We start from the raw sequence: 25062 nt of genomic DNA on the forward strand, positions 1-25062 counted from the left end.
AATTAAGCATTGTATGAGACCCAGATATCAAACCCCACCGTGACTGGCTGCCGCATGAAGAAGCACTACCATTTAGCACTGAATCTCATTAGGGCTCAGGGAAGAGAGAGCCGGTGTCATCAGAACATCTAGAAGGAGGTATAAATCAAACGTGTCACAGGGAGCCGCCCGGCGCTTCGTTACCCAGATCGAAATGCGGTGGACCTCTGATTGTGTCATCAATTTGATCTTCTGCTTTTATTGTCAACTACACAATGTTCATGGATTGATCAGGCAAGCCAACGAATGCAGACAAACTTAAAACTCCATTATGGAAATAATGAATCAGGGAACAGACAGGTCAATAACGGGACATCATTCTCAAATGGGCTATCTCAACCAGCGTCCATCTTCATCACTGTCTGCACACTGAGGCACAGCGATGTATTGGACATTCATGGGATACGAGTGCACTAGTCCAAAGTGACAGTTGACCTACACAATAGGCATCCACATTTCAATATCAGTCTGATATGTTTATCGATGACAATACAAAAACAATTTAATAGGACATAATCTCAGTGACCTATTCCTTTCTAGGTTTTCAGAAATATATGATTTCTATTATGCTTTCAAGACATGCAGGGAGGAGAGTGTGGCCAAATTGTGTACTGACTTTTACAGGACTGGCCATCACTTCCAAGACTGAAGCCTGTTCGACAGCGACAGGTCCTGGACTTGTAGCTGCCACTCAGAAGGCAGATGTGGGAGCATCTGCCTGGTTTCCCATATGGATCTGTTTCACACGCATGACTCCTTACTAGAGATGGGAGAGGAAAGTGCATTAGCGACCAACAAAAACATCTCTACTATAATCATTTAATTGGAGGTCCTGTATTATGAAGTCATGCAGAAATCCTTCAGAGCATTTTCTTCAGAACACTGTACATTTGACACATATACAGGTGCACACTCTGACATAAATGTACTTTACCTTTTGGCTGACTGAGCTTGTGGTACACACGTATTACATTAGAATTCCCCAGGCTGGTTAATGTCTCTGGGTCTGTTGAGTTGAACCGATGGATCTGTAATATTTCCATGGCGGTTGTCTCTTTGGAGGGGTCAGAGTGTGTTGCATACAAGTAGTCCTCAAAGACAGCTAAGCCATGGATATAGGACACCTAGAATAGAGCATTCAGTACAAATGCATTGACAAACAGCAGAATCAGGGCAAAGCAATCATTTACAACAAAACATGAAAAGAAGAAGAAGAAGAAGAAGAAGAAGAAGGTGAAGAAGAAGAAGAAGAAGAAGAAGATGAAGAAGAAGAAGAAGAAGGAGAAGAAGAAGACGAAGAAGAAGAAGGAGAAGGAGAAGAAGAAGAAGAAGATGAAGAAGAAGAAGAAGAAGACGAAGAAGAAGAAGAAGAAGAAGAAGAAGAAGATGAAGAAGAAGAAGAAGATGAAGATGAAGAAGAAGAAGAAGAAGAAGAAGAAGAAGAGGTGTGGTGTGTGTGTGTGTGTGTGTGTGTGTGTGTGTGTGTTCACCAGCCTATACCGGGGTCAGGGAGTGGGCATAATCCTGTGGGGATGTGTCCTGTTCCTGGCTGTGACACTGGCCACCACGGTACATTTACCAGGCTCACACCCTCCATGCACAAACAGACAGGGTTGGCTGAGCCATGTTCACAGGGAGTATGCCTAAGCCCGCTGGGCCTCACCTCAACCCTGGGGCGGCGAAACATGTGGCAGAAAAACAGCCCCATAACCACTCAACCATGGATTTCTTTGAATACTAATAGAAGCTGTCTCCAAGACTGCAAATTATGATTATGAAGGTTTTCCACATACTGTAATGATTACACAAAATGGCTTCCAACAATATTATTGTTTTATATGTTGTGCTTTCTGTTCAAATGCCCCTGTGGTACACTGCAGCCAAAGTAGCCTAGCAATCTGAACGTATCAGAGAGGTTATGAATACCGCATCATCTGCCAGTGCAGGAAGCTGTCTTTCATTTATCATGGAGATGATATGCAGAGTAACTTCTCCAAAGTCCACAGAGGCCATGAGAGAGGCATCATTATGCTGAGAACACCTGCCTGCACACAATGAGGTGTTCCGTATGCCCTCTTCTCCTCCACCATACAATGTGAGACTCACTGCACTGGGTCGCTTTCAAGGGCTCTCCTTTTGAATAATAATATTCCCTAATTACAGTATCTTTCTGAAAAGTGTGCAACAGGAAGACGACTACTTAGACTGTACTGACCTCAGCCCACATCCTAATGAATCAGTGTGTATTCCAAAGAAATCCTTATTAAACAGGGATCAAACATTGCCTCCATAATTGTTTTAGGAATTATATATTTCTTCAATGGTATAATCAGGCGCCACACCAAATATGGCTTTGAGAAAGTTGTCAGTCAGTGTGTGTGTGTGTGTGTGTGTGTGTGTGTGTGTGTGTGTGTGTGTGTGTGTGTGTGTGTGTGTGTGTGTGTGTCTGTGAGTGTGTGTGTGTGTGTGTGTGTGTGTGTCTGTGAATGTGTGTGTGTCAGTTGGTCAAAGAAAATGAGTAAAAAATGAATACATTAGTAAAACTGTTAGTTAGTTAGAAACGATTGATTCCTCCCATCATCCATATAGATGTCTACTGTATATTGGTGTTGGTTTGGAGAGCCCACCATGGGGCTTGACACTCACTTGACTCCCCTGGATGACTGTGTGCCTGTTCTTGCCGTTGTAATCCACCACTTCAATGTAATCAAGGTAGGCGTCTGTCCAGTACACCAGCTTCTTCACCAGGTCCAGAGCCACGGCTGTGGGCTGTTCGGTTTTATAATCCACTAGCCTGGTCCGGTTGGTGCCGTCCATGTTGCAACGCTCCACCTTGGCCACGTTCCCATAGTCAGTGAAGAAAAGCATCCTAGAGGAGATAGGGAGGGAGGCCAGAGAAGGGCAACGACAGTAAATGTGTACTTAACACAAGTAATTCAAAATGCCCTCTGGTATAGTATTATATATTTTAGATGATTTTTGAATCTATTATAATACATACATTGACACCATGACAGTTTATGGTTGTTCATGCATATTCCTAGACGTATTTGAAGCCAAGAGATAGCAAACTGAACAAGAGTGCCAGTATAACAGATATTATTGAGCTAAAGGGTTTAGACAAGTTCATTCACTACCCCAAATGCGTACTTCAAGACACAAAATGAAAATTACTACATGTTTCAACCCATTTAAACTTGTATGAAAGCAAGAAAAGCTTGAAAAATATCATCACTGACAATCTCACGACCACCACATTAACCGGGCAACAACATCAAAGGGGCAATCAAGCCTGCAAGTTATTCAAATCAAATGTCTACTCAAAGCACTATTGCCTGTAAATATCGCACTCTATTGAATAAATGAAGTGCAAAAAGAAAGAATATAAGACAGGCACACCGACAGTCCATTTTCATCTTTAAATTGGTAAGGAAGCAGAGCTGCTGTACTGATGGTCGGTCCCTGAGTGGAGGCGAGTGCACCTTCCAACGATAATAAGAGACAGGCTGGGGGGAGCCTACTCAATCCATACAAGTCAAGTCAGGGGAGAGATAGTGTGACCTTTGAACCTAAGCACAGGCTGAGCTGAAAATGTGTCTCAGTCAGCAAGAAACACAACTCCCAGAACAGGTGCACCTCCACATGGCATACAAATTATGGTTTTCTGGGATTAGGATGTTGCTGATGTAGAGTTTATAGGAAGTTGGTAGATACAACACGATTTCGAACTAGCATAGAAAAGACAATATCAATAGAATTAGCCATGTGACAACATTAATTTCAACCTTCTTTCTTATAGGAAATTCATGAGGAAAGACAAGGACATACCACATAATAATGGAATCTTTTTTGTATGTGTTATTATTCTAGAACACAACAACAAGAAAACTGTTTGCCAATCGTTCCAAGGTTTTTCCCTGTATTCTATGGAAATATATCCTAGTAATAAAATATCCTAGTAATAACGTGTTGTTATCATTCTGTGGGAGCAACACTATGCAAACAAAAAAAAGTTAATTCTGTACAGAAGCGTTCAAACACACTTGTAAATAAAAGGTATGAAAAACTAAGAAAAAGTTGGGTAAAGTACTTCACTGAATAAGAAAATACTGCAATCTATATCTAGTGTGGCATACACATATCAGTGCTTAATAAGTTATTGTATAACAATATCAGCCATGTCAACTATAAAGGAAAAATAATAGAGCGACTCTTTCCCTCTCAGAGGAGTCTCATATAGTTGAGGATTTACCAGTGGGTTAAAGGGTAAAACAGTCTGTCCTGCTATTTTTAACAAACAAATATCTATAACAATGAAAGATGAAGAAATATGCCCCCGTAGTCAGTATATGTGATTGGAACGCTATACACTGTATCTAAAACTACCAAAGGCAATGTTGAACAAAGTCTACATTCAAATTCCCTTTCAGAGATCCTCTAAACAATTGGAAAACGCGTTTACATACTCTGTAAACATTGCGCCTCATGCTGTGCTGCTATCACAAACCTTCCCAATTTCAGTTGTTTTCACTCCATTGCCCCAGGCTGACAGACCCTCTGCTCTCTCAGCCTCCCTTCCACAGAAACAGCTGTACCCATGTCTCACCAATTAGAGGGAGAGGAGCCCAGAAAAATGCTCACGCCTGATAACCAAACTAGCTGCCAGCATTTACACCCAGCTTCCCTATGGATCTGCACACCCTTCTCCTACACTATTATCCCTCAGAACACAGGCCATGTCACCAGAGCGGGTGTGTGCATGTTTGTGTGTGTGTGTGTGTGTGTGTGTGTGTGTGTGTGTGTGTGTGTGTGACTAACATTTTAACAACCACTACCTACCATGTCAAGTGAATAGGAATGTTTGTCCTGAGGCGTAATCACATTATATTTTCATGAATTTAAAATAGAGAATATTTGTCATTCATAATACAAACACACTGAAACACACTGCATAGAGTTGGTGTGGATCATAGGACTTGTATCACTTGAATTTCTCACAAAATAAAAAAGAGATATTCTATATGAGGAAAATGTTTCGATTATGCAGAGTGCATTCAGCAGATGTGAGATACCAGTTTAAAATCATTGTATCCATAAACATGTTCCCATCATCTGTGTTGAAAACTTTGCACAGTATGCATTATCTAAAAGTGATCAGCTACCAAACTGCCGGTTGAGGTTAGCTAAGGAAACTCAGGGTATATCTATCATGATATCTATGTTGAAAGTAAATATATGACAGAGGCCGGTGAAAAGTATAATAAGTCGGGAATCGTGAAGTTGCAGAAATGACCAAAAAACTGGGATTTTTCTTTTTGTGTGTGTGTGTGTGTGTGTGTGTGTGTGTGTGTGTGTGTGTGTGTTTTATGAGTTTATTTTCTTTTTTTGTGAAAGTTTAAGTGTTGAGTCCACTCAAGAGTCCACTCAATATAACAATGAACAGTTTTAGTATCACTAATTACTTCAAATGTGTCAGCGAACTCAGCTTGGTTTGGATTCACTATTGTCTGCCGTCCTAGGAGGTATTCCTTCAACGTCGCTAAAGGGAAATCCAGGCTTATTTTGATACATTTCGCGAGACTTATCAAAACATCGGGGTTTATTTTTTATTAAGTATCTCTAGATACTCTAGAAATAAGTCTCGATATACTCAAAATAGTCATTCTAGATATACTCAAAATAAACCTAGATTAATTTTGCTTTCAGCATGTTCATGTTCTATCTGCATGTTCTGATGTGCTAAACATGCAGTTAGATGTCACATGTCACATGTTCTTTGTTGTTAGCTGCTAACTAGCTAGCAAGCATGATGGTAGCAAGCGTCTCTATTTGGTGTACCAACATTCAAATAAGCATATCTTCTTCAAATATTTTCAAATTGCAATGTATGACATCATTTGAAAGCTTACAATCTGCACTTTCATTATCTGTAAAAAAACAGAAAAATGACCGTGTCCTACTTGGAGACCAAAACTCCAGCCCCTGTCACATAATTGAAGAGGCTTCATCAGAACATCTGCAATGGGGTCAGCTTCAATACAGTACCTCTGTATACAGCTAGAAAGGCAAGGTGCTTTCATTTAGCTGTTGTTAGCCCTGTGAATGGTATTTACTCTGCAAAGACCTCCGATGCTATGATACTATGTCTCTCGCAAAAAGGTGTCTCATTAAAAACCTGCACTGAATCCAAGCCCACTGCCTGTCCTTCTACCCTCATGAATATAATAGAGCTCCTAGTTCCTGCTCACTGGGAATATTACAACAGAAAACCCTTTTAGTTGCTGATAACTGGAATAATCAGACCTCCATTCTTTCCTTGGAGGACTCTTTGTATAGCCTCACTCACTTTTCTCCCCATACATTTTCTGCATTTACAGTGTGAAGCATGGAGCTCAGAGACATTTTTTTTCTCCACAGCAGCTTGGGTACTTTGTGGTGTCGACAGAAACAAAAATGCTCAAACAGAGAGTCCTACAGGGGCGTTTTCTACTGTGGGCTTCGGGAGAAATCAGTGAATACTAATGAAAGTCCTGACAGTAGGAGCTGTCTGGGGCAGTGGCAAATACAGCTAGATGTTCAGAGACAAAAACCAAATATGTAGCTAGTGCAAGGATGAGAAATCGTCCATGATCTTCAACTGTTACATGTTTCCCAGGCTTGCAGTTCTGACTCAGTGTCTCTACTCCGTGTAGGTCGGTGTCTGACATTATGTTCAGAAACATGACAAAATGTGCATATCTAACCGATGCAGGGTTTGAACTCGGGTCTCATGCATGGAAGACATAAACGTTAATGGTGCTCTGAAAGCTAATGGAACTAACACATGTCTAAAGGTTTCAGGTAGGGCATCTCAGTAGTAAAGGGTTATCTCTTCTATCTCCTCCAAACTCTACAATTCAGGAATATTGTACTGTACTTCTAACGTGGTGTGAGTCTCATATGGCCAAGCTTACTCACCCCATGAGTGGATCCACAGATATTCCTTTAGGGTTCGACAGATCCAGATCTATGATCGTGACGCAGGTATCCCCATCATGGCTGCAAACAAATATCCTGTCGCTTACTCGGTCAACAAAGTAAAAGTTGCCAGTGAGCCAGTCGATAGCCATATGCTCAACATCTAGGAAGAGAGACAGAAGAAAACATTACACTCTTGCCATTGATTACAGTTTTTTATGGTCGCTAAGTCGCAGTGTTCAATACTGAAGTCACAGAGTCACAACTCTTCATACAATCAGCGAAGCAGAAGTCCATGTGGACCAAACTGCACGTTTTTACATTGCTGCTTTCATACAGAATGCATTCAATGACCACGTTCTCCAAAATCCATAACACTTCTCTTATTCAAACTCCCCCACCTGCAAAACACTATGTATTTGCAACACATTTTTCCAATGTTAACATACTGTGTTCAAAACAGTGAAGAACACATTCAAAACAGAATGATTTGGTGCATTTTTGCAGTAATCATATTCCTATCATATATGACCGAAAGCTCGCAATAAACAGTTTTTTTTGCACAGTGTTTGAGTGTGAAGATGCTGTTATTTTGCACTCTATTGATACTCTTCAGCTCCAGCACCTCAGCAAGTGTACTTTGAAGTAAATGTGCCGTAACTTACTTTCTGCAAAGATACTGAACAAAAAAGAATACACTAAGGATAGAAGCAAATTGCGGCATTTCTGATTCATTCTTGTTGCCTAATTTTTACAGTTGTACAGTCAACTATTCTGTCTATGATTACTATAAATCAAACCATTTTTATAATGAAATATTCGTTCTTGTGCAAATCATTCAAACTATGTAATGCTCCCTGTTGTTAGTGTTTTGTAAGTCAGAATGTTATGAATGACTGTGTATGCTTTCTGAGTGAACATTGTTGCCAGTATATGGTTTGTTGGATCTACTGGGGTTTTCTAAAACATATATTCTCATGTCACTCACACACACACACATACATACATACACATACACACACACACACACACACACACACACTCTTTCTCTCTTCAGTTCTCTCTTAACAAAAGTATCAGGCTGAGGTCAGGATGAACTACAAATAGGCCGATTCGGGGGTGTTACCTGAAGGAGCGGAGACAGTCCGGCTAAGACCTTGGGGGTCGTAGGCGCCAGAGATGGGCAGGGGATGGTGAGCTAATTCACAAACCTAACATCTGAGATAACATGAAAGGTATTTAAGTCTGTCTGTATTCAGAATGAGTCGTCTAATGCTTGTACTCTGCTGACGAAGCTAGTTGCTGTTGGCTAAATAAATCTTATAGTACTCATTACGACCCGTGTTTGGATATCTATTCCTTGTCAATTCGTGTCTGCTGCACACCTAGATCTATGGAGATGACACAACGCATTTAAGATCACAAAATCCTCAATAGATCGATTCATTCCATCATTACTGACGAGAAGATTCTTCAGGTTGAACAAGCTTCTTTTGAGACGTGAATGAAGTGATTGGCCAACATGCATGTTAGTAATGCAGACTGTATGAAGAGTTGTGACTCTGTGACTTCAGTATTGAACACTACAACTTAGCGACCGTAACATTTTTAAAATCAAGATCCTGTATTTGTTATCATAATGACCAAGGGCAGGTGCATCACAAGGATGAAGCACCCTTGAGTACACTTGATTGTTTTTTTTTTATAAATATGTTAACTAAAAGCAATAAGAAGTGCATGAATACTACAATCTTCAATTTAAATGGATTTTCACCATGCAAGACTTGAATACAATTTCAACCGGAAAGTAATTAAATGAGTAGTCACATGAAGCTACCTAGTGGTATACTGACAATCCTGAAAGAAAAAAACTGATGTACCAGTAGTAATTTATACCTAAACATAACTGAAAAGACTAGACAGACAGACAACAGACAGAACTGCACAATGTATGTTTTGCAAGGGTGTGTGTGTGTGTGTGTGTGTGTGTGTGTGTGTGTGTGTGTGTGTGTGTGTGTGTGTGTGTGCGTGTGTGTGTCAGACAATAAGAGGAGAGAGAGTGGAGGAGATAAAACAACAAAAGAATGTTGGTGAATACTTGAAAACGTACTTTGCAGACTTTGTACTGTTTTGATTTCCTTTTCCTCTGCAAAGCCACTCGGATTCTTCATCTTAGCACAGCGAAGCCGCCCAGAGGACTCTGTGGATATAACCCAGCACACTGCCTCCTCATTGTGGTGGAAGTCCAATGCAAGGGTTCCATTTATATCCAACTGTCTAAGGGTCTGAAGACTGGATCCATTTAGATGTGTGGTTACAATTCGATGTGAACTGCCTATAAGGAGCAGTGGAGGACTGTCACCGGGGTCTGAAACACATGAAAAATGCATTGGTAATATAGGAACAGCATTGAACGCTGAGATGTATAGAATGCAGATTTTCGGGAATTAATTAATTAATCTCTAATTTAGAACATCAAACAATATAGTATGTGTAGCCCCGATATATAGCCCCGCCACATGTCCGATTTAGATTATTCAGAATAAAAGTCTGAACATTTTGGTTGCCGACTTTTCCCCCTTTCACCAGCTGCTGTCACATTTAGTACAGCAACTTAATAATCTAACACAAGCTACTTCTAATCAAGCACGTACATTCCCTACTACTGAGTTCACCCCAAACACCCTGATGTATCCTGATCCCCTCCACACAAGTTCAAGTGAGGGGCTGATCTCCTAATATGGGCAATAAATCAGTTTGTCCACTCTCAAAACCGCTTATCTTAAGTGCCATCCCTTTAAATCAACCTTTAGGGTCCAGACAATATTCTCTGAGCTACTACTGTAGCATGGAGGGGCTAAACCACTCTCATACAGGCTCTCTAGGACAGATTTGGTTATATGTGCAATTGCAAGTGCAATCATTCAATAAAATGTCTCTCTATGATATGAAAAGTATTTAAAAAATAAAATTATGTATTTCAACAGTGATGCCATCTATAACATTTTCAGAAACACATATTTGTGATTCATGCAGTCACGAAAGGTTGGGAATAGGTGCAGTGTTTGGGAGGAAAAAAAAGTGTCGCATATAATCTTGTATATCCTTGTCAGACTGTGATGGTAAACGAATGAATTACATTTCTGGAAAAAAGTGCTTTGATTTTCACACTTGAAACACACTGAACCACTTTAATGTGTTTTTCATACTCTACTGCTTCCCATCTTTTGGTCTTGGAGAGTGTGTGCTCTAAAATATATTCATGAGCTTTTACAACTAATGGTAAACCCATAGTTATCCCTGTACTGCAATCAGTCTCTGCTAAATTAATATTAATGTGTGTGAGCATTGGGTTCAGTTAAGTTTATGGGTAATCATATTCAGTTTATTCCTGGTAGGACACCAGTCACGTTGATTAAAAGCAGCAACAGTGTTCCTCTCCCCAGCTAGGTGTGCAGTGCCTTGAGCTATTTTCAACCTGTATCTGCCATACAGTAGCTTCAGTTCACAAATATGCTCACTTAGTTGTTATGGTACAATGGACAATACAGAAACACACAACAAAAGGTGTATGTATGTATGTACAATATGTATGTACAATATGTATTTGTGCACACTGGAGCCCTACTGCATAATGCTGCACTTGCTTGTTTTCTAACAAGCACTGGAAAATACTTATTTTATTCACCAGGCTCGACATGGTGCCAGGATTGGACTGTAACATAAATCACACCAAAGTTTGGTATTGTCTCATCACAAAGTAGTGGAGATTGTTCCCAGTTAAAACCTTGAGCTCATTAATTCTATCATTATCCCAGTCTGACCATGTCTACCTATTCCCTTGAGGGTGATAGATATGGTCACTGGTAGAATACATTAATCTTGCTCCACCAAAAATGAGTAAAACACGGTGAACATTCACTAGTCCTACGAAACCCCTACATTGTTGACAAACCCTTGTTATTGAAGTTATTAATAACAAATGAAACACATGCAGATACTGTTGTTTATAATGCACTGTTGCCTTACCTTGTTTAGCTTTGCAGGACATTCTGTCAGCTTGTAGGACGTATCCTTCTGTGCAGCTGCATCTGTATGACCCATAGGTGTTCATGCAGGTTTGGCTACATGCTCCATACACTGCACATTCATCATGATCTATGGAGAGAGGGAGAGTCATTTGTAACAAATTAGGTGTGCTCAAACATGACCCAAATACATAAAGTATACTTAATGTGGCCTCACTGTACCACCTTACATATAATTACTCTACAACCAAGGAGACTCCATTGGAAAAAACTGCCACTTATACTGCTTTTCACAGTGCAGGCTCACATTGATGACTACCGGTAGGTCTATGTTGTCTAAAAGCTTAGTTACATACAGTAATTGGCACCACCATCTCATTAGTGTGGAAATACACTGTGTTGAGTCTTAGTCTGAACCACACTCGAGGTTCACCATTGACCTCTGAGAAGTCAGTATCACATGTAATAGCTGTCAGCCAGAGCTGATCAGGGGTCATGAGGGGAGGAGGCCCCGCAGACAGATGGTTCTCATCTTCAGGCCCCCTGCTGTTCTTTGGAGAAGTTTGGCTGAGGGTGAAGGAGAGGCACTCCTGGGCAGGAGGCCCAACAGCGCTAACGATGCCTACCTCTGCAGCTCGTCCCGTCCTCACCGACCTCAAAGCCATCAGCGCAGAAACAGAAGGTGCCGTTCCTCGTCATGACGCAGCCGTAGCGGCAGCGCAGCTCGTGGCAGGCTGACAGCAGCTCTGCAGGGGGAGGGGGGGGGGGGGGACGACGACACACATGTAAATTGCTTTTTGATTTTCCTCTCCTAAAAGCTCTTTTTTCCCCATCAGTGGGAGACTTTGGCGTTCCTACTTGACAGCCCTGAGCTTAAGGCAGCGGTTAATAGGTGTTTGTGCAAGAGTATCTGGGAAATGTCACATGGAAATAAAAATGAGACGAAAAAAAAGCCTCTCATGTAACTGCTAACTCAAAAACACTTTGAACGTGGTACGAGTTAGAAGTTAGAAGACCCCTAACCCTGAATTCCATGAACTAAATTAAGTTAATAGAGGGAGTGAAAGACTCACTGTGGTTTGCTAGCAATTTGCAGACTAAAGTGTATTGTACTGCGCACACAATTGTACACTTACTTGCACACAAATGTGAGGAGCCTTGAGTTGATTGCTATACAGCTGGGTAGGAACACATTATAAAGCCCTTTGAAACCTAAGAACAGCTCTTCAAAAGCAGTTGAGAACATTGTATTGATCCTGTACTGAGGTTTCCTGTCTGTACCAACTTTCAATTATATATTCTACTGTATAGATGTGGAGACGATCTTGTATCTGAGCTTGCAGCACAACTCTAGTAGAAGCGAACAATAAAGCATGGAATTGTCTTTTTATGAAACTTTTATTTCCTTCAAATAATTTTCAGGTTAGTTAATGAATACCTTCCTTCACACAATGTTTATTCCCCTCAGTCTAGCGAGAATCATAAGCAGAGTGCTATGAACATTACTGTAAGTCCCAAAAGTATAGTACAGATACATAAGAAGCTGTCTAAAATGACTGTAGAAGTTACAACAAAGGAGACATCAGCCGTGCATTCTAGAAACACATGCCTACTTGGCATGTACAGTGGCTTGTGGCAGTTCTGAGAGTGGGCCAACTACTCATTTTCCGTGATTGTGTTCATTTGTTCTTTGTGTAACACCGCTCTTCTGTACAGACTGGAACAAAGAACAGCAATTTAAGACTTGATAAACACTCAGCGTAATAAGTGACATATTTAAAAGAACAAGCTTCAATATAGAGACAAAGTTTAATTGCTCAAAGATAGATATGCCAGTGCTGAACATTAATTACTGTCAAACAGCAGCCATGTGGATGAAGGCTATTCATGGATTGAACATGTTTTCTTCTATTGCTAACAACAGAGCACTAGATGAGGCATTTTTTAAAAATCAGCTTGTGACAACATATATTTATACATGTACATCAATCAGGATGCTGAACCATAATCAAAGCAGTAGGCATAACTATATTATGTGGAAAGCCATCAGGAGAAATAGATTTGTATTGGTCTTGTTTTTAGGAATTAAAATGCATCCATTCCAGGGAAGTTGACGTTAAGAGCCTACAGACTGTAAAGATTTATATAGTCGTCAGAAGTCAATTTTTCATGATGCGTCTTTGCTGTTAGGTTGCTGACACATTAAGATGAAGTGGCCTGTTTGAGAGGTGGCAGATGCAATATAAAAGCTGTCTGGGTGGTTGTTGGAATCCACTACATTAACTGATAATGTTAGACATCTCAGATGGATTATTTCATTTCGAGGTGTCTTTGAAATTATAGAAATGCACACACAGACACACACAAACACACACACACACACACACACACACACACACACACACACACACACACGGGCACTCACACTCAATGACTCAAGGCCTATGTTTCTACTTACATTAATTGAACTACACAACTGCACCAACAGTCAGTTAGTTTATACTAATAACATTTCATAATGTAGTTATCAGTGACAAAGTGTATCAATGAGGATTACATAACATAGAACCATTGCCTGTAACTTATTTTGCTTAACTCAGAATCAATCACATTTACATTGGAAATGTGTAACTGTAAATCATTGGAGGACTCTCAATCAAAGACAGGTAGTGACGTGATGTGAATTTCCGTAACAAGATCCTTTTTCCGGAAAGCTCCAGATCCGATTATGCCGTTTATTTCTTTGTGTGTGTGCTCTTTCAAAACCTCTCATCTCTAGTTTCTCCTCGTTCTTTTTATCTATACCCCATGATACTGATGTGTTTACCATTCATGGCTTGGTACAGTCGCTGGCACACTTCCCTGTTCTGTGGGAAAAGAACACGCAAAGTGACAAGACACTGAGCGTAGATACTATATACACACACCTAATCCCCATATCTACTCCCAGACAGCAGGTCATCTATTTTCCACCCAGACACACTTCTACTTCTCTCCCTGGTGCTGAAACGACAGCACAAACACCCTGGATTCCATAATCATGCAAAAAACTGTAGCTAAATGTGACTACCGGTATATGTAATTATACAGCAGTATAATCATTTACACACAACCCTACAATTGAGTAGTTCTCTACTAAGAATCCTAGTACATGACATGCGTCTCTGTTATGAATAAGTGAATGTGGGGTTTGAAATCATGGATTAGGGTTATGCGTATCTTCTTGGCTTTACGGTAGACACTTGTGTCTTCCACTCGAGAGATCCGGGTTCAAACCCTGGCTGTTGCAAATGCTCATTTGAACGCTTGATAGATAAAAAGGATAGATGTATACTGTATTATGGGTTATCAATATTCTCTCTCTCTCTTTTATTTTAAATGTATGTAATGTAATTACATACATAACTGTATCCTGAAGGACAATAAAGATGCATATGCTAGTTTTGTCAGGGCCCCCCCCCCCCCCCCCCCTCCGACCCCCTCAAAAACTGCATGAGCAGGAGAGAATGTCAGAGTGTTATTGTCAGTGAAGAGCCACCTCCCCCTCTATGAGATTCCAACCTATGGCTGGTGGAGTACCAGGTAAAATCTCTTGAAAACATTATTTCACTGTTGTAACGACGTACTATCCACGACGTACTATCCAGTTGTGGAATTATATTGGCAGCCCCGGCCTTACACAAGCTACTTGAATCACGCATTCAACTGGATGCAGAACTGAAACGTAGCATACGTGATTCGAACGAGACTGGCGTGTGAGACTGCCATATACCATATACTATATATCTACCATATATCATACCTCCACTATGATTGGAAATGAAGTAGTGTCCAGTTGTGGAATTATATCTAGTAGTAGCGATATTTGGAGTCTGGGGCAGTTCTTATGCGCTCTGTCCAGCTTGTATGTGTGAAAGGGGTTATTGGTGCATCAGGCGCAAACTAGTGTATGTATAGAGAGATGCAAAGAAGAACATAAGTTAATTACATAACCGGGACACTTGGGAAAGTTGAACGATACCCATTCAGGTGTTTTTTTCAGGATCTTCGATTTCCAGAGAAATTATGGAACGCATCACAACCTCCATCATCAAGTGATGACCGGAGCTAGCCTCCTTGGTATCCTTCTGAGTATAACTTCAGGGTAAATATTCTTATTCAAGATTCATTTTTGTTTTGTAATTAACCACCCCAAACTAAGAACAGGTGCTGCAATATATAAAAGTTAAATTGAAAGAGAAAAAACTAAACTAAAATTAAAAAGAGCACTAAGTGTACAGGAATATGACAGGGAACAAATGAATAAGCAGCTGCCACCCCTTGCCACTCCTTGGAACCGCCCCATGATGGCGGTTAGATTAGTGCTGTAAGCACCGTAGCGGTCCTCTCTAGCAGAGGTCCTGCCCTCAGCCTCCTCCATACACCCCTCCAGGCCGGCTGCTCGGTTAGAGAGAGTAGAGAGAGACGTCTTTATTTCACTCAGGGCTCTGTCAATAACATCCAGACGAGCACCGACTGATTCATCCATGCCTTTCACACGGGAGGCCACAGACTTTATTTCAGCTAAAATCTGCTCCATAATTGCTAGGTTGGTTAGCTCTGAGTTGCTAGCTACATCTTGCTGGTCCTCATTATTATCACATGTGGCCATTTGGTGAATCGTCATTTTCTGACTGGTGAGGGGGCCGATCGACAAAAAAAGTATTTGTTTCACTGGTAATTTCAAGATGATTTGGAGAGAATTACTAAATTATTTAGAGTCTGGAGCGGAGAGAAATCTCAAGAGACCATCTTGCTCCGGGTCACGTGATCACCCCTGACAAAATTAATTGATACTACAGGTAATTGCCACATTAGTACAGTATACTGTACATAAAAATAATTAATTCTGACAACAAACAATGCCTTACGTATTTGTGATAGAGTGTGGTTGTTTGCACTCAGAAATATAGTTCTCAAAACGACCACTGTTGTCAAGGTAACGTGATAAACAGTGCACAAGGAAATGTATGGTAAACAGGTAAAACGTGTCATAGATAACTTTATCAAACACATCTCAGCCAAACATAATGAATGTTCTGATCAAACCGTTTAATAAACCATGTACTATATTGGAGATTGCTGTCATGCTATAGATTGTAAATAATCCTGCTGTAGTGCATTGACTGTAATGCTAGTGCATTTTACATTCTAATCCACTGATTAATAGTATCATAAAGGGACAGACAAATATAGACATTCACCTGAGAACACCCTAACAGAGCCCAGCTCCCCCACAAGAGGCCACACAGATGGCATGGCATGCATAGTGATTGTGGAACTGCTACTCTGCCAACACAAACATGGTGGTTCACTATGGGCAAGAGAGGGTAAGCCCAGGCTAACAGTGAACTTCCCCCCCTACTGGCCTAATTATGACTTCCCTTCTGGGATCTACATGGCCTTTGTTTCTGGAAGGCCAGCCTTTAAGCAACCTCTCTGTTTGCTCTCAAGGCCTCTAATTAATGTGGGACCAAATTAAGATGCTGACCCACCACAGAAGCCATGGCCGACTTCAACTGAAGGACCTTTAATAAGCATGGCAAGGATTTCCTGCCCCCAAATTAAAGGCCTAACCCGTTCTGCAGTCTTATCACCCTGGGTGTCCTCTGGGTTGGCCAGAGTAACAAGGTTCACACATTAGAATGGAGGCACTTGTCTTCCCACATGACTGGACCAGATTTTGATAACACATGCAATCGTCTGAAGAGGCCAGGAAAATAAATGTGTTCAAAAAAAGAATGAAAGAAAAGGTTGTTGAAGTAACTTAAGTGTGTCAGCTTTGATCTGCCACAGAACTGTCCAGACAGTGCAGAACGTATCCAAATTGAGCAATACATGTACATGCATGACATATCATTTTGAGAAATGTAATCCCACGGCTCAAAACCGGGGCTCAAATGTGACAGTAAATGTTGTTAATCCCTCAAAACACAATTTGCAGAGGGATTTGAGAATTGGTGCACCGCCAAGCTGCTGACATGCCCTTAAATATTGGAAATATCATGTGTTTGAGTGTCGGAATCTTCCAGCGCACAATGGAATTTTAATTCGGCCCACTCCTGAGAAGGAAAATCCCCTAATAGGATTTGATGAAACTAGATTGTTTCCCCACATTAGGGAGAGTAATGATATGAGTGACAACTCACCAGACTGTGAATCAACGAAGTGAAATGCATAAAATATTGATTCAGAGAGTATATCATCATTGTTTGTACAATCTGCATTGGAGCTTGGCAGTTCACAACCAAACCAATGAATCAACTTCTCAAACACATTTGGGATTGTATGAGAATGAGATCCATGAAAGTTTTCACAAAAATGTCATATTTTATCCAAACTTAAAATTCTAACCACTGACCATTGCTGCACAACAGGACTCATATTTCTTTTCATGCACAAAATATTTGTTTTAAGAAACTAACTTTCTGAATAAACAAAGATTATCACTTATCGCTCATAGATGACCTTGCATTGATTGTATTTCACTTCACTGCAATGTTAGGAGCAGGGCATATGTTTAGTGAAAATCTGCCACCTCTGGCCACCACAACAAAATTCAGTTCGAAGATCACAACAACACCCTCCCTAATAATTCCCCGGAGTGTCAGTGTCGGACATTAGTCGTTGTGTTTCTGCATGTGTGCTGATTCGAAGAGGCAGCCACCAGAGACAGAAAAGTAAAGATCGGTGAGTCCACTCCCATAGGACACCTCTGGCAGTGGTTTAGTGTCGGGCACTCAACATTAGAAAGCACTTTTTCTGATGAAATTTCTTTTTTTTTCTGACCAAAACAGTATTCGTAAATGAAATCTTTATGTTAATGATTCTCATTCCCTCATTGCTACCAATTAAACATAGTCATTACAACCATTATAAAGCTTTCAAGTTTAATGAACATGGTAATTAATACATTAGGGTTGCCATAATTGGATGATATAGCTCCCCACCTGAAGTTAAACAACATTAAATACAATATTATAAGGCATTAATTCAAACCCCCCATAGGTAAAAACACAGAAGGTGTAAGCTGGGGCGGCGGGTGGGACGAACGAAATGAACTTGCATAACCAGTGGCAAAATCACTGTTTAACCATGGTGCAATGTTGCAAAACTCGGCTCTTTTAAGCCTAGTCCCATGAACGTGTGATGTGTTAGCTGTCTTTCATATGTGGATATACGTAGTTGTCTATCACCTGACGGCCAGCTGCCCTTCTCGTAAAGTGCCCTAGCTGAACCTATGGTAATGTCATTAATAACTGCCTCTATAACGATGATTGGCACCACAATTCCAAGCTACAAAGAAACCAGGAAATGATTTGTACTGTATTCATGGCTAGACATTTTTGGAAGAGGGACATCTCTTATGATAGCCTCTTTCGCCCCGAAGGATAACGTTTGTTTGTTTGTTGGAATTGTCTGTAATGAAAAGTTAATCAAGTGAGATAATTGAATGCTGTTGAGAGCCAGTGGGAGGGTGGGAGTGTGGCATGTTTTTCATTATTTTTGTCAAGGATGCTTTATCTATTAATAAATGTATCTTTTCTCAGGAAAAAAAAGACGAAGAAGAAAAAACTCAGGCAATTTGTAACACTTAGAGACTGCCTGGGTCCACTTATTCGGTGTCAACACAAAATGATAGAAGGCGTTTATCCCATTGAGAGGTAAAATGAAAACCACAACAAACACAGTTTGCACTGTTGTGACAGTCCTCCTAAAACAAAGGTGGCTCATTTAGACATTTAGTAAGGTTAAAATATCTGGATGCTTGAAAGTCATGAAAGCACTCGAGTTGTGAAATGTGCCATTTTTTGAGCACAGCTAACCAGCACAGACAGACTCTTGACAGGTAGGGGTTTGACATGAGAATCAGCACAGTGTTCCTCCACAGATGAAAGCACAGTTTACCCCCACACCGCATTGAGAGGTCCATATTCTTGTGGATCAGATGGAGAAAAACTGTCAAAACAGTGCAGTGTTGATGGCAGATACACCTCATCACTGTAATGTTTTATGGCATTTGGAGGATTATTCTTGGAGTCGTATTTTCTGTTAAAAGCTAATGTAACTGGCTAACGCTGACATTAGATGTCCAATGAAATCTGAGTGCATGTAGTGGTAATCATGTTCACTGGTAAGCGCTCTCCAGAAGAGGACTTATGGTGTGTTAGGTAATATTGTTCTCATTTGCCATTTATAACATGCCTACATTAATGTCGTTCACGATAAAATTATTTCTGTTTAAGTGCTTCAGTGCCAATGTTAATACAGTACGGTTGATATAACTGCTGCTACCTAAAGTGCAACTACTGAACAAAATGTGCTCTTAATAGAAAAGTCAACAATAATTGGCTTGTTATTGTCAAGTGATAATTATTGTATGCACACTTTTACACTTTGAGCTAAACACGCCATTCTGGAGGACTTGTTACACATGTCTTAGTATGTTTTTAATAATTCATGCAAAGAAGAAAATAATTGTATTGTCCCTATGATATACGTATCATGCAGTGACTGCTTATTAGTTGAACATTTAATGAAATAGTCATTAATTAGCAATACATTTGCCATTTTGAAATGCCTGGGTTATTCTCACATCTATGTATAATTATGAACTAATATCCTCAATTAAACTATGAATTGTGAATAAATGGGTTTGATAGAACATAGTTACGAAAAATAATTGAATTTATTTAAGCTCCTTAAAATGTAACACCACTAAATCCTCCATAAATCACATTGGATCATAAACATTTATATTTATGAGTTTGTTTTCCACATAATTTTGAATTTCATTAACTGTTCCGCTGTGCATCGATGTATCCAGTGTATTAGTAGTAGTTGGGATCATCGTTATCACTATTGCTACAGTATCATCACTGCATGGTCTGAAGTAGGATTGTGTGTAATGTGGTGTAGTCGTGGGTGCTGTAGGCGAGGTTGTAGTTTGTTATGTTCCTTCCACTACACCTATAAACATGCTGAACACTTTGCTCTCAGAAAGCCACGGCACTTTGCAAAATGTTCTGCACAAACAGAGCCAGGTGGCTCAGTGGAAAATGTTGATCATGTGCTCTGATGAGAAGTTCCAGCACTGCTATGAGTATGTGTGATTAAAAATAAACAGGTTTTTTGAAGGTGAGAGAGAAGGGGTTAGTAGTTTTCCATATGGGCACCTTTGCATTCTGTCCTCCTGGGACTTCTACATGTATATTCATAAGAGAAGGGCAAAAAAAAGTTTTGTCAGAGATCCAGCTGGTTCTCTCAAACTTCTCTTGGTGACCTAAATTCCTCCTGCCTCCCAATGAGTCTGTTCTGTATGTGCATGAACATAATGTGTCCCAACTTAATAGAAGGTCACTCAAGATAAACGAGACAGTTTTGTAGTGCCGCTCCATGGATCAAGCACGGACAGTCTTGCTCAGTCATACCCTCTGTGACTGCAAGGTACCATATGGATAGCTTGAGCAAAAATATATCCATGGATCTTTGCTGTAAAGGTTATTCTTACACATCCTTGAACAATGGAATAATCTTTGTAAAGATTATTAAAGTTAAATGGTAAATGGTAAATGGTAAATAAAGTTAGAGAGGTGATGCTAGTTGATTGCTACAGTGCATTGCACTACGTATATGAATCATTGGCCAATTGGAGCTTCTTTTGATATAGGAGTTTATTCACCAGTTAAACAGCAGACTCAACAAATACTGCCTGAGATCACTTTGGCAGTGATAGTCATTCGAAATCATACTTTTTAAGAGAATTTTTAAAAAACAAACACACTTATGCAGTGCTCTATTACAATGTCAACCACTTTGAGATCGATATTAATTCAATTCCAGTGTCTTTCTCCAGGGAAACAAAGCAAGCCAATTTATCAGTGCAAGCATTATTCTAGCAGAGCGGAACATTGGAACAGCCAGTCTCTGCTATCCCAGTGAATAGACATTCTGGATCCTTTTCAACTACTCCTTGAATCGAAGGCCAAGATCCTCACCTAGCACTGACACACTGACAAAGCCCACTGTGACTCCACTATCTTCCAGGTCAGCAAAGGTTACAGCATTGGCTAGACTGGAGCTAATGGGCAGCCAGTGAGCACTGCCCGCTGTGTGGGCATTGTCCTATCACAGAGGCAAAGTGTCAATAGCAGCTTGGTGTTGCGGCTTAGAATGTTGTCAGCAACAACAACCTGTGTACAACATAACACCTGGTGATGCTGACCCGCTGTGCCACTCACCTGTTCTGACAACTAGGCTGATATGAAGCACTCGCAGATTTGTAACTGCACAGGACAACATTTCAACTACACTGCCCCAGTGAAAATACATTATAGGCAATCAATAAGACAATACTGAGAGGTCACTATTGTAAAGAAGTTATTGGAAGTCCATGCTACCAAAGGTTCAACATTCCAGTTCTTTTCATTTGGCACATTGACATTTAGTCACAAAAAATATTCTCTTACCTCGACAGTGAACTCCTTCATCAAAGCCGTCTGCACAATCTATGGCACCATTGCAGAGCTTGTTAAAGTGAATGCATTTTCTAGTCCCAATGCACTGTATGTGATTGAGGCGACATCTGACCACCACCTTTCCCGCACCTAAAAGAGAGAAGCAAGACAATGTTAATCTTACAAGCTCTGTATGACAAGCAATTTGTGATAATACTGTACGTGAGTCACATTCTAGAGAACACCACAGGATATTTCATTTACATTTACATTTTTGGCAATTAGTAGATGCCTTTATCTAAAGCATTACACCAAATACATTTGACTAAGTAAGTGAATCATCTATCTACCAGGGAAAAGTACTATTTTATTATGACACTGGATAACTGTACAGGGGGGTAGAAGGTAGGTAGATGTCTCGGGAGGGACAGTTAAGGTGTACCCTGAAGAGATGGGTCTTCAGTGTATGGCGGAAGATAGGGAGTGATTCTGCATTCCTGACAGCAGTGGGAAGCTCATTTCACCAGCGAGGTGCCAGTACAGTGAAGAGACGTGACTGGGTAGCGCAACTGCCGCATCCGCATAGAGGCGGTGGAGACAGTCAGCCAGCAGAGGTGGAAGAGCGGAGTGAACGGGCTGGTGTTTGGGGGGTGACCATTGCTTGCATGTAGGAAGGGGCTGTTCCTTTTGCTGCCCAATAGGTGAGCATCAGGGTCTTGAATCTGATGTGAGCTGCTATCGGGAGCCAGTGAAGGGTGCGAAGGAGGGGGGTAACATGAACACATTTGGGGAGGTTGAATACTAGACGGGCGGCAGCATTCTGGATGAGCTGCAGAGGTCTGATGGCATAGGCGAGGATTTCAGTAGTCAAGGCAGGAGATGACCAAAGTCTGGACCAAGAGTTGAACTGCTTCTCTGATGAGGAATAGATGTATCCTTCTGATGTTGTAGAAGAAGAATCCGCAGGAGTGTGCTGTCGCTGTGATGTTCACCACACAGGATAAGTGGTTGTCGAGGATCCCCCCAAGCCCTGGGAATCCCAGTGGTGAGGGCTCGTGAAGAGAACAGCGATCCTCTCCACGTCACCTGGGAAGGGCGATCAGCCAGGTAGGATGTAAACCAGGAGAGTGCAGAGCCAGAGATGCCCAGTTTGAGAGGGTGAAGAGAAGGACCATGTGGTTTACTGTGTCGAAGGCACAGATATCGAGATATCGAGACACTTGGTTAGATACAGCGGGTTCAAGGGTTTTCATAATGTAACAGCTATACAGTACCTTCCAGAACACAAGCATGCTTTAAAATCTGAATACAGCGAATGTACACTCAGAAAGTAATGTTGAAACTAGGAAGCTATATCAGAGCGTCTTTAAGATAATGACAATGAATAACACCAACTGGGACAATAGCTTTATCATTGCGAAAATAATATTTTTCATTGTCATTATATTATTAGTATTTGTGAAGGCACATGTTATCCAACAACCCTTTCGCAAAGTGCTGATATTCACAAGTGCACATCGCGGTAGACATATTGGAGGCACGAGAGTCTGCATATGCAAATGTATTTTACACTCGACAGCATTGTTCTCTACACACAACAGATGTTCAGTGCACTGTTACGCAGCCATGCTCCTGAACCACACCGATACCTATAACAGAGTGGGCCCAGTCCTCCTCCCGTCCACACAAACAGCAGAGAGCAGCTGTTTAAGGATTCATGAGGCACATAGGTGACCCTCATTGGCATAGCAGCAGCCACAAGAGCACATAAAACACACCTGACCACAGCACCAGCACTGTAAATGTGTCACACTGCACCTTAACTACACTGGTATCAATTACCATAATGGCAACACGGCCACTTAATAAGAGATTTATGGCCCACGTGATGGGATCTCAGTTACAACCCCCCTCTTGAGTTCTCCTGTACCTCCAAACTCATTTTCAAGAGCACTTGAACTGTCCTCACAGAACGATTACTTATTCACAGCTTTCATTTATACTTCATAAGGCAGGATGATGCCACAATTAAGGTGGCCATTACATAGAGGGCTGTCACTCCATACTGATTTAAAAGGGATATTTGTGGAGCTGTAGAAGTGTGTCTGCGTTGAGACAATAATAATTCATTTTAACCATCGCTTCTAACTTGCCAGCCTTCTTTATTGCAGTTAGTCGGTATGATATCTTTTTATTCACACTTTTTCCTCTTAGACATCTCCACAGGCCCAAGGATATGCTATATTTAGGAAAGTCAAATATAAGTGACCTCTACTCCAAGAGTTCATATTTCATACATGAGGAAAATGGCAGACTAATCAACGGTGCTCTTTTCACACTTTTCCTCTGAGACCTGAGTTTAACATCCAATCTTTTAGGTTACATGTTCCTATTTATATCAGATTGGCGGCAGCTTCATTTAATAGAGATCATACTATGCCATATACCGACTGACCCTGGTCAATTTCGATTACAAATGGTATTGATACCGGCCAATGCTTTTCAAATTACATTATTCCCTGCTCGTACACAGTACCATGATGTATCCAAATCTCTGAACAGCAAATCCTTTTTCCATAGAGTTTATTATCATGGTAGTTAACACATGAATGCGTAGGTCTCTGACAACATAACAGCACTGTCAACCTCTCCCAATTCTCTCACTGTGTGTGCACCGATCTAATGCGATGAGAGGGAGGGGATGAATATTCAGTGATTTTGATCCACCATGCAGGAGCACACAGATGGTCTCTCTACAGCTGAGAGATGATGAGAATCACTTCTCTCAGCTAAGCACAGCACCAAACTACCAACCACACTCTGCTTATTCCGGAGGGTGCATGAAAAGTAAAAAAAAAAAAAAAAAAAAAAAAAGGAAGAAAAGGATTGAAGCATCCTGCAGTGATAATAAAGTTGATGAAAATTAAGTATGGCAAGTCTTCAATGGACACATAGAAGAGAGAGGCAGTAAGCGTGGAACGGAGTGGCACAGCTCCAGCTTCTCAATAATTGATTCATAAATGAATCATGTCCAGGGAGGAAACAGCCATGCACACTTAAATACCAGTCTAATAACAAAACCACAAGCTACAGACAGATGTATCCCTCAGTGACGTGAAAATGATCACTATCTATTAGTGAGATGTTTATTCTTGACACTGTGCAAACTGTAGACATGAGCAAATCATATAAGTTCCACAGCAGTGCACTCCAAAATGTTTTAAACATCACACTGACTGTACAGTAGTGTACATACCAAGGCATAGTTTGTTGTTGTTACTGTGGTTTTTCTATACTATACTATACGATTAATTATTAATTATTCATATTCATAGGGTACTAATACAAGACAATAAGGGGAGCACACACCTGTGAGGGTAATACTTGTGCTAATATCCTTAGCATCATTTTGCAGAGAAGGAAATATCATTCTCAATCACACAAGGTTCAATAAAAAAAAAATACAACCTAAAGGCTCAGGAAATCAAATGTTTTTCCTTGAACAGTGAGCTCACACATAGGCTAAGTAGGTCCACTATATT

The 25062-nt window shown here is 40.7% G+C and overlaps 1 protein-coding gene across 1 annotated transcript in view; it reads right to left on the reverse strand.

Annotated features, from left to right (window-relative positions):
* Positions 1 to 25062, reverse strand: part of LOC308162643 (low-density lipoprotein receptor-related protein 1B-like) — a gene marked incomplete at both ends in the record, with an annotated part of 148352 nt that overhangs the window by 111255 nt on the left and 12035 nt on the right. Inside the window, 8 exons of the mRNA XM_080536787.1 lie at positions 656 to 799; positions 974 to 1163; positions 2686 to 2908; positions 6997 to 7159; positions 9107 to 9364; positions 11026 to 11154; positions 11651 to 11770; positions 21533 to 21670. Coding sequence (XP_080392913.1) covers positions 656 to 799; positions 974 to 1163; positions 2686 to 2908; positions 6997 to 7159; positions 9107 to 9364; positions 11026 to 11154; positions 11651 to 11770; positions 21533 to 21670 — 1365 coding nt within the window. The remainder of the gene's footprint in view (positions 1 to 655; positions 800 to 973; positions 1164 to 2685; positions 2909 to 6996; positions 7160 to 9106; positions 9365 to 11025; positions 11155 to 11650; positions 11771 to 21532; positions 21671 to 25062) is intronic.

The sequence above is a fragment of the Nansenia antarctica genome (assembly GCF_963989245.1).
Source record: "Nansenia antarctica genome assembly, chromosome: 7".
Lineage (NCBI taxonomy): Eukaryota > Metazoa > Chordata > Actinopteri > Argentiniformes > Microstomatidae > Nansenia > Nansenia antarctica.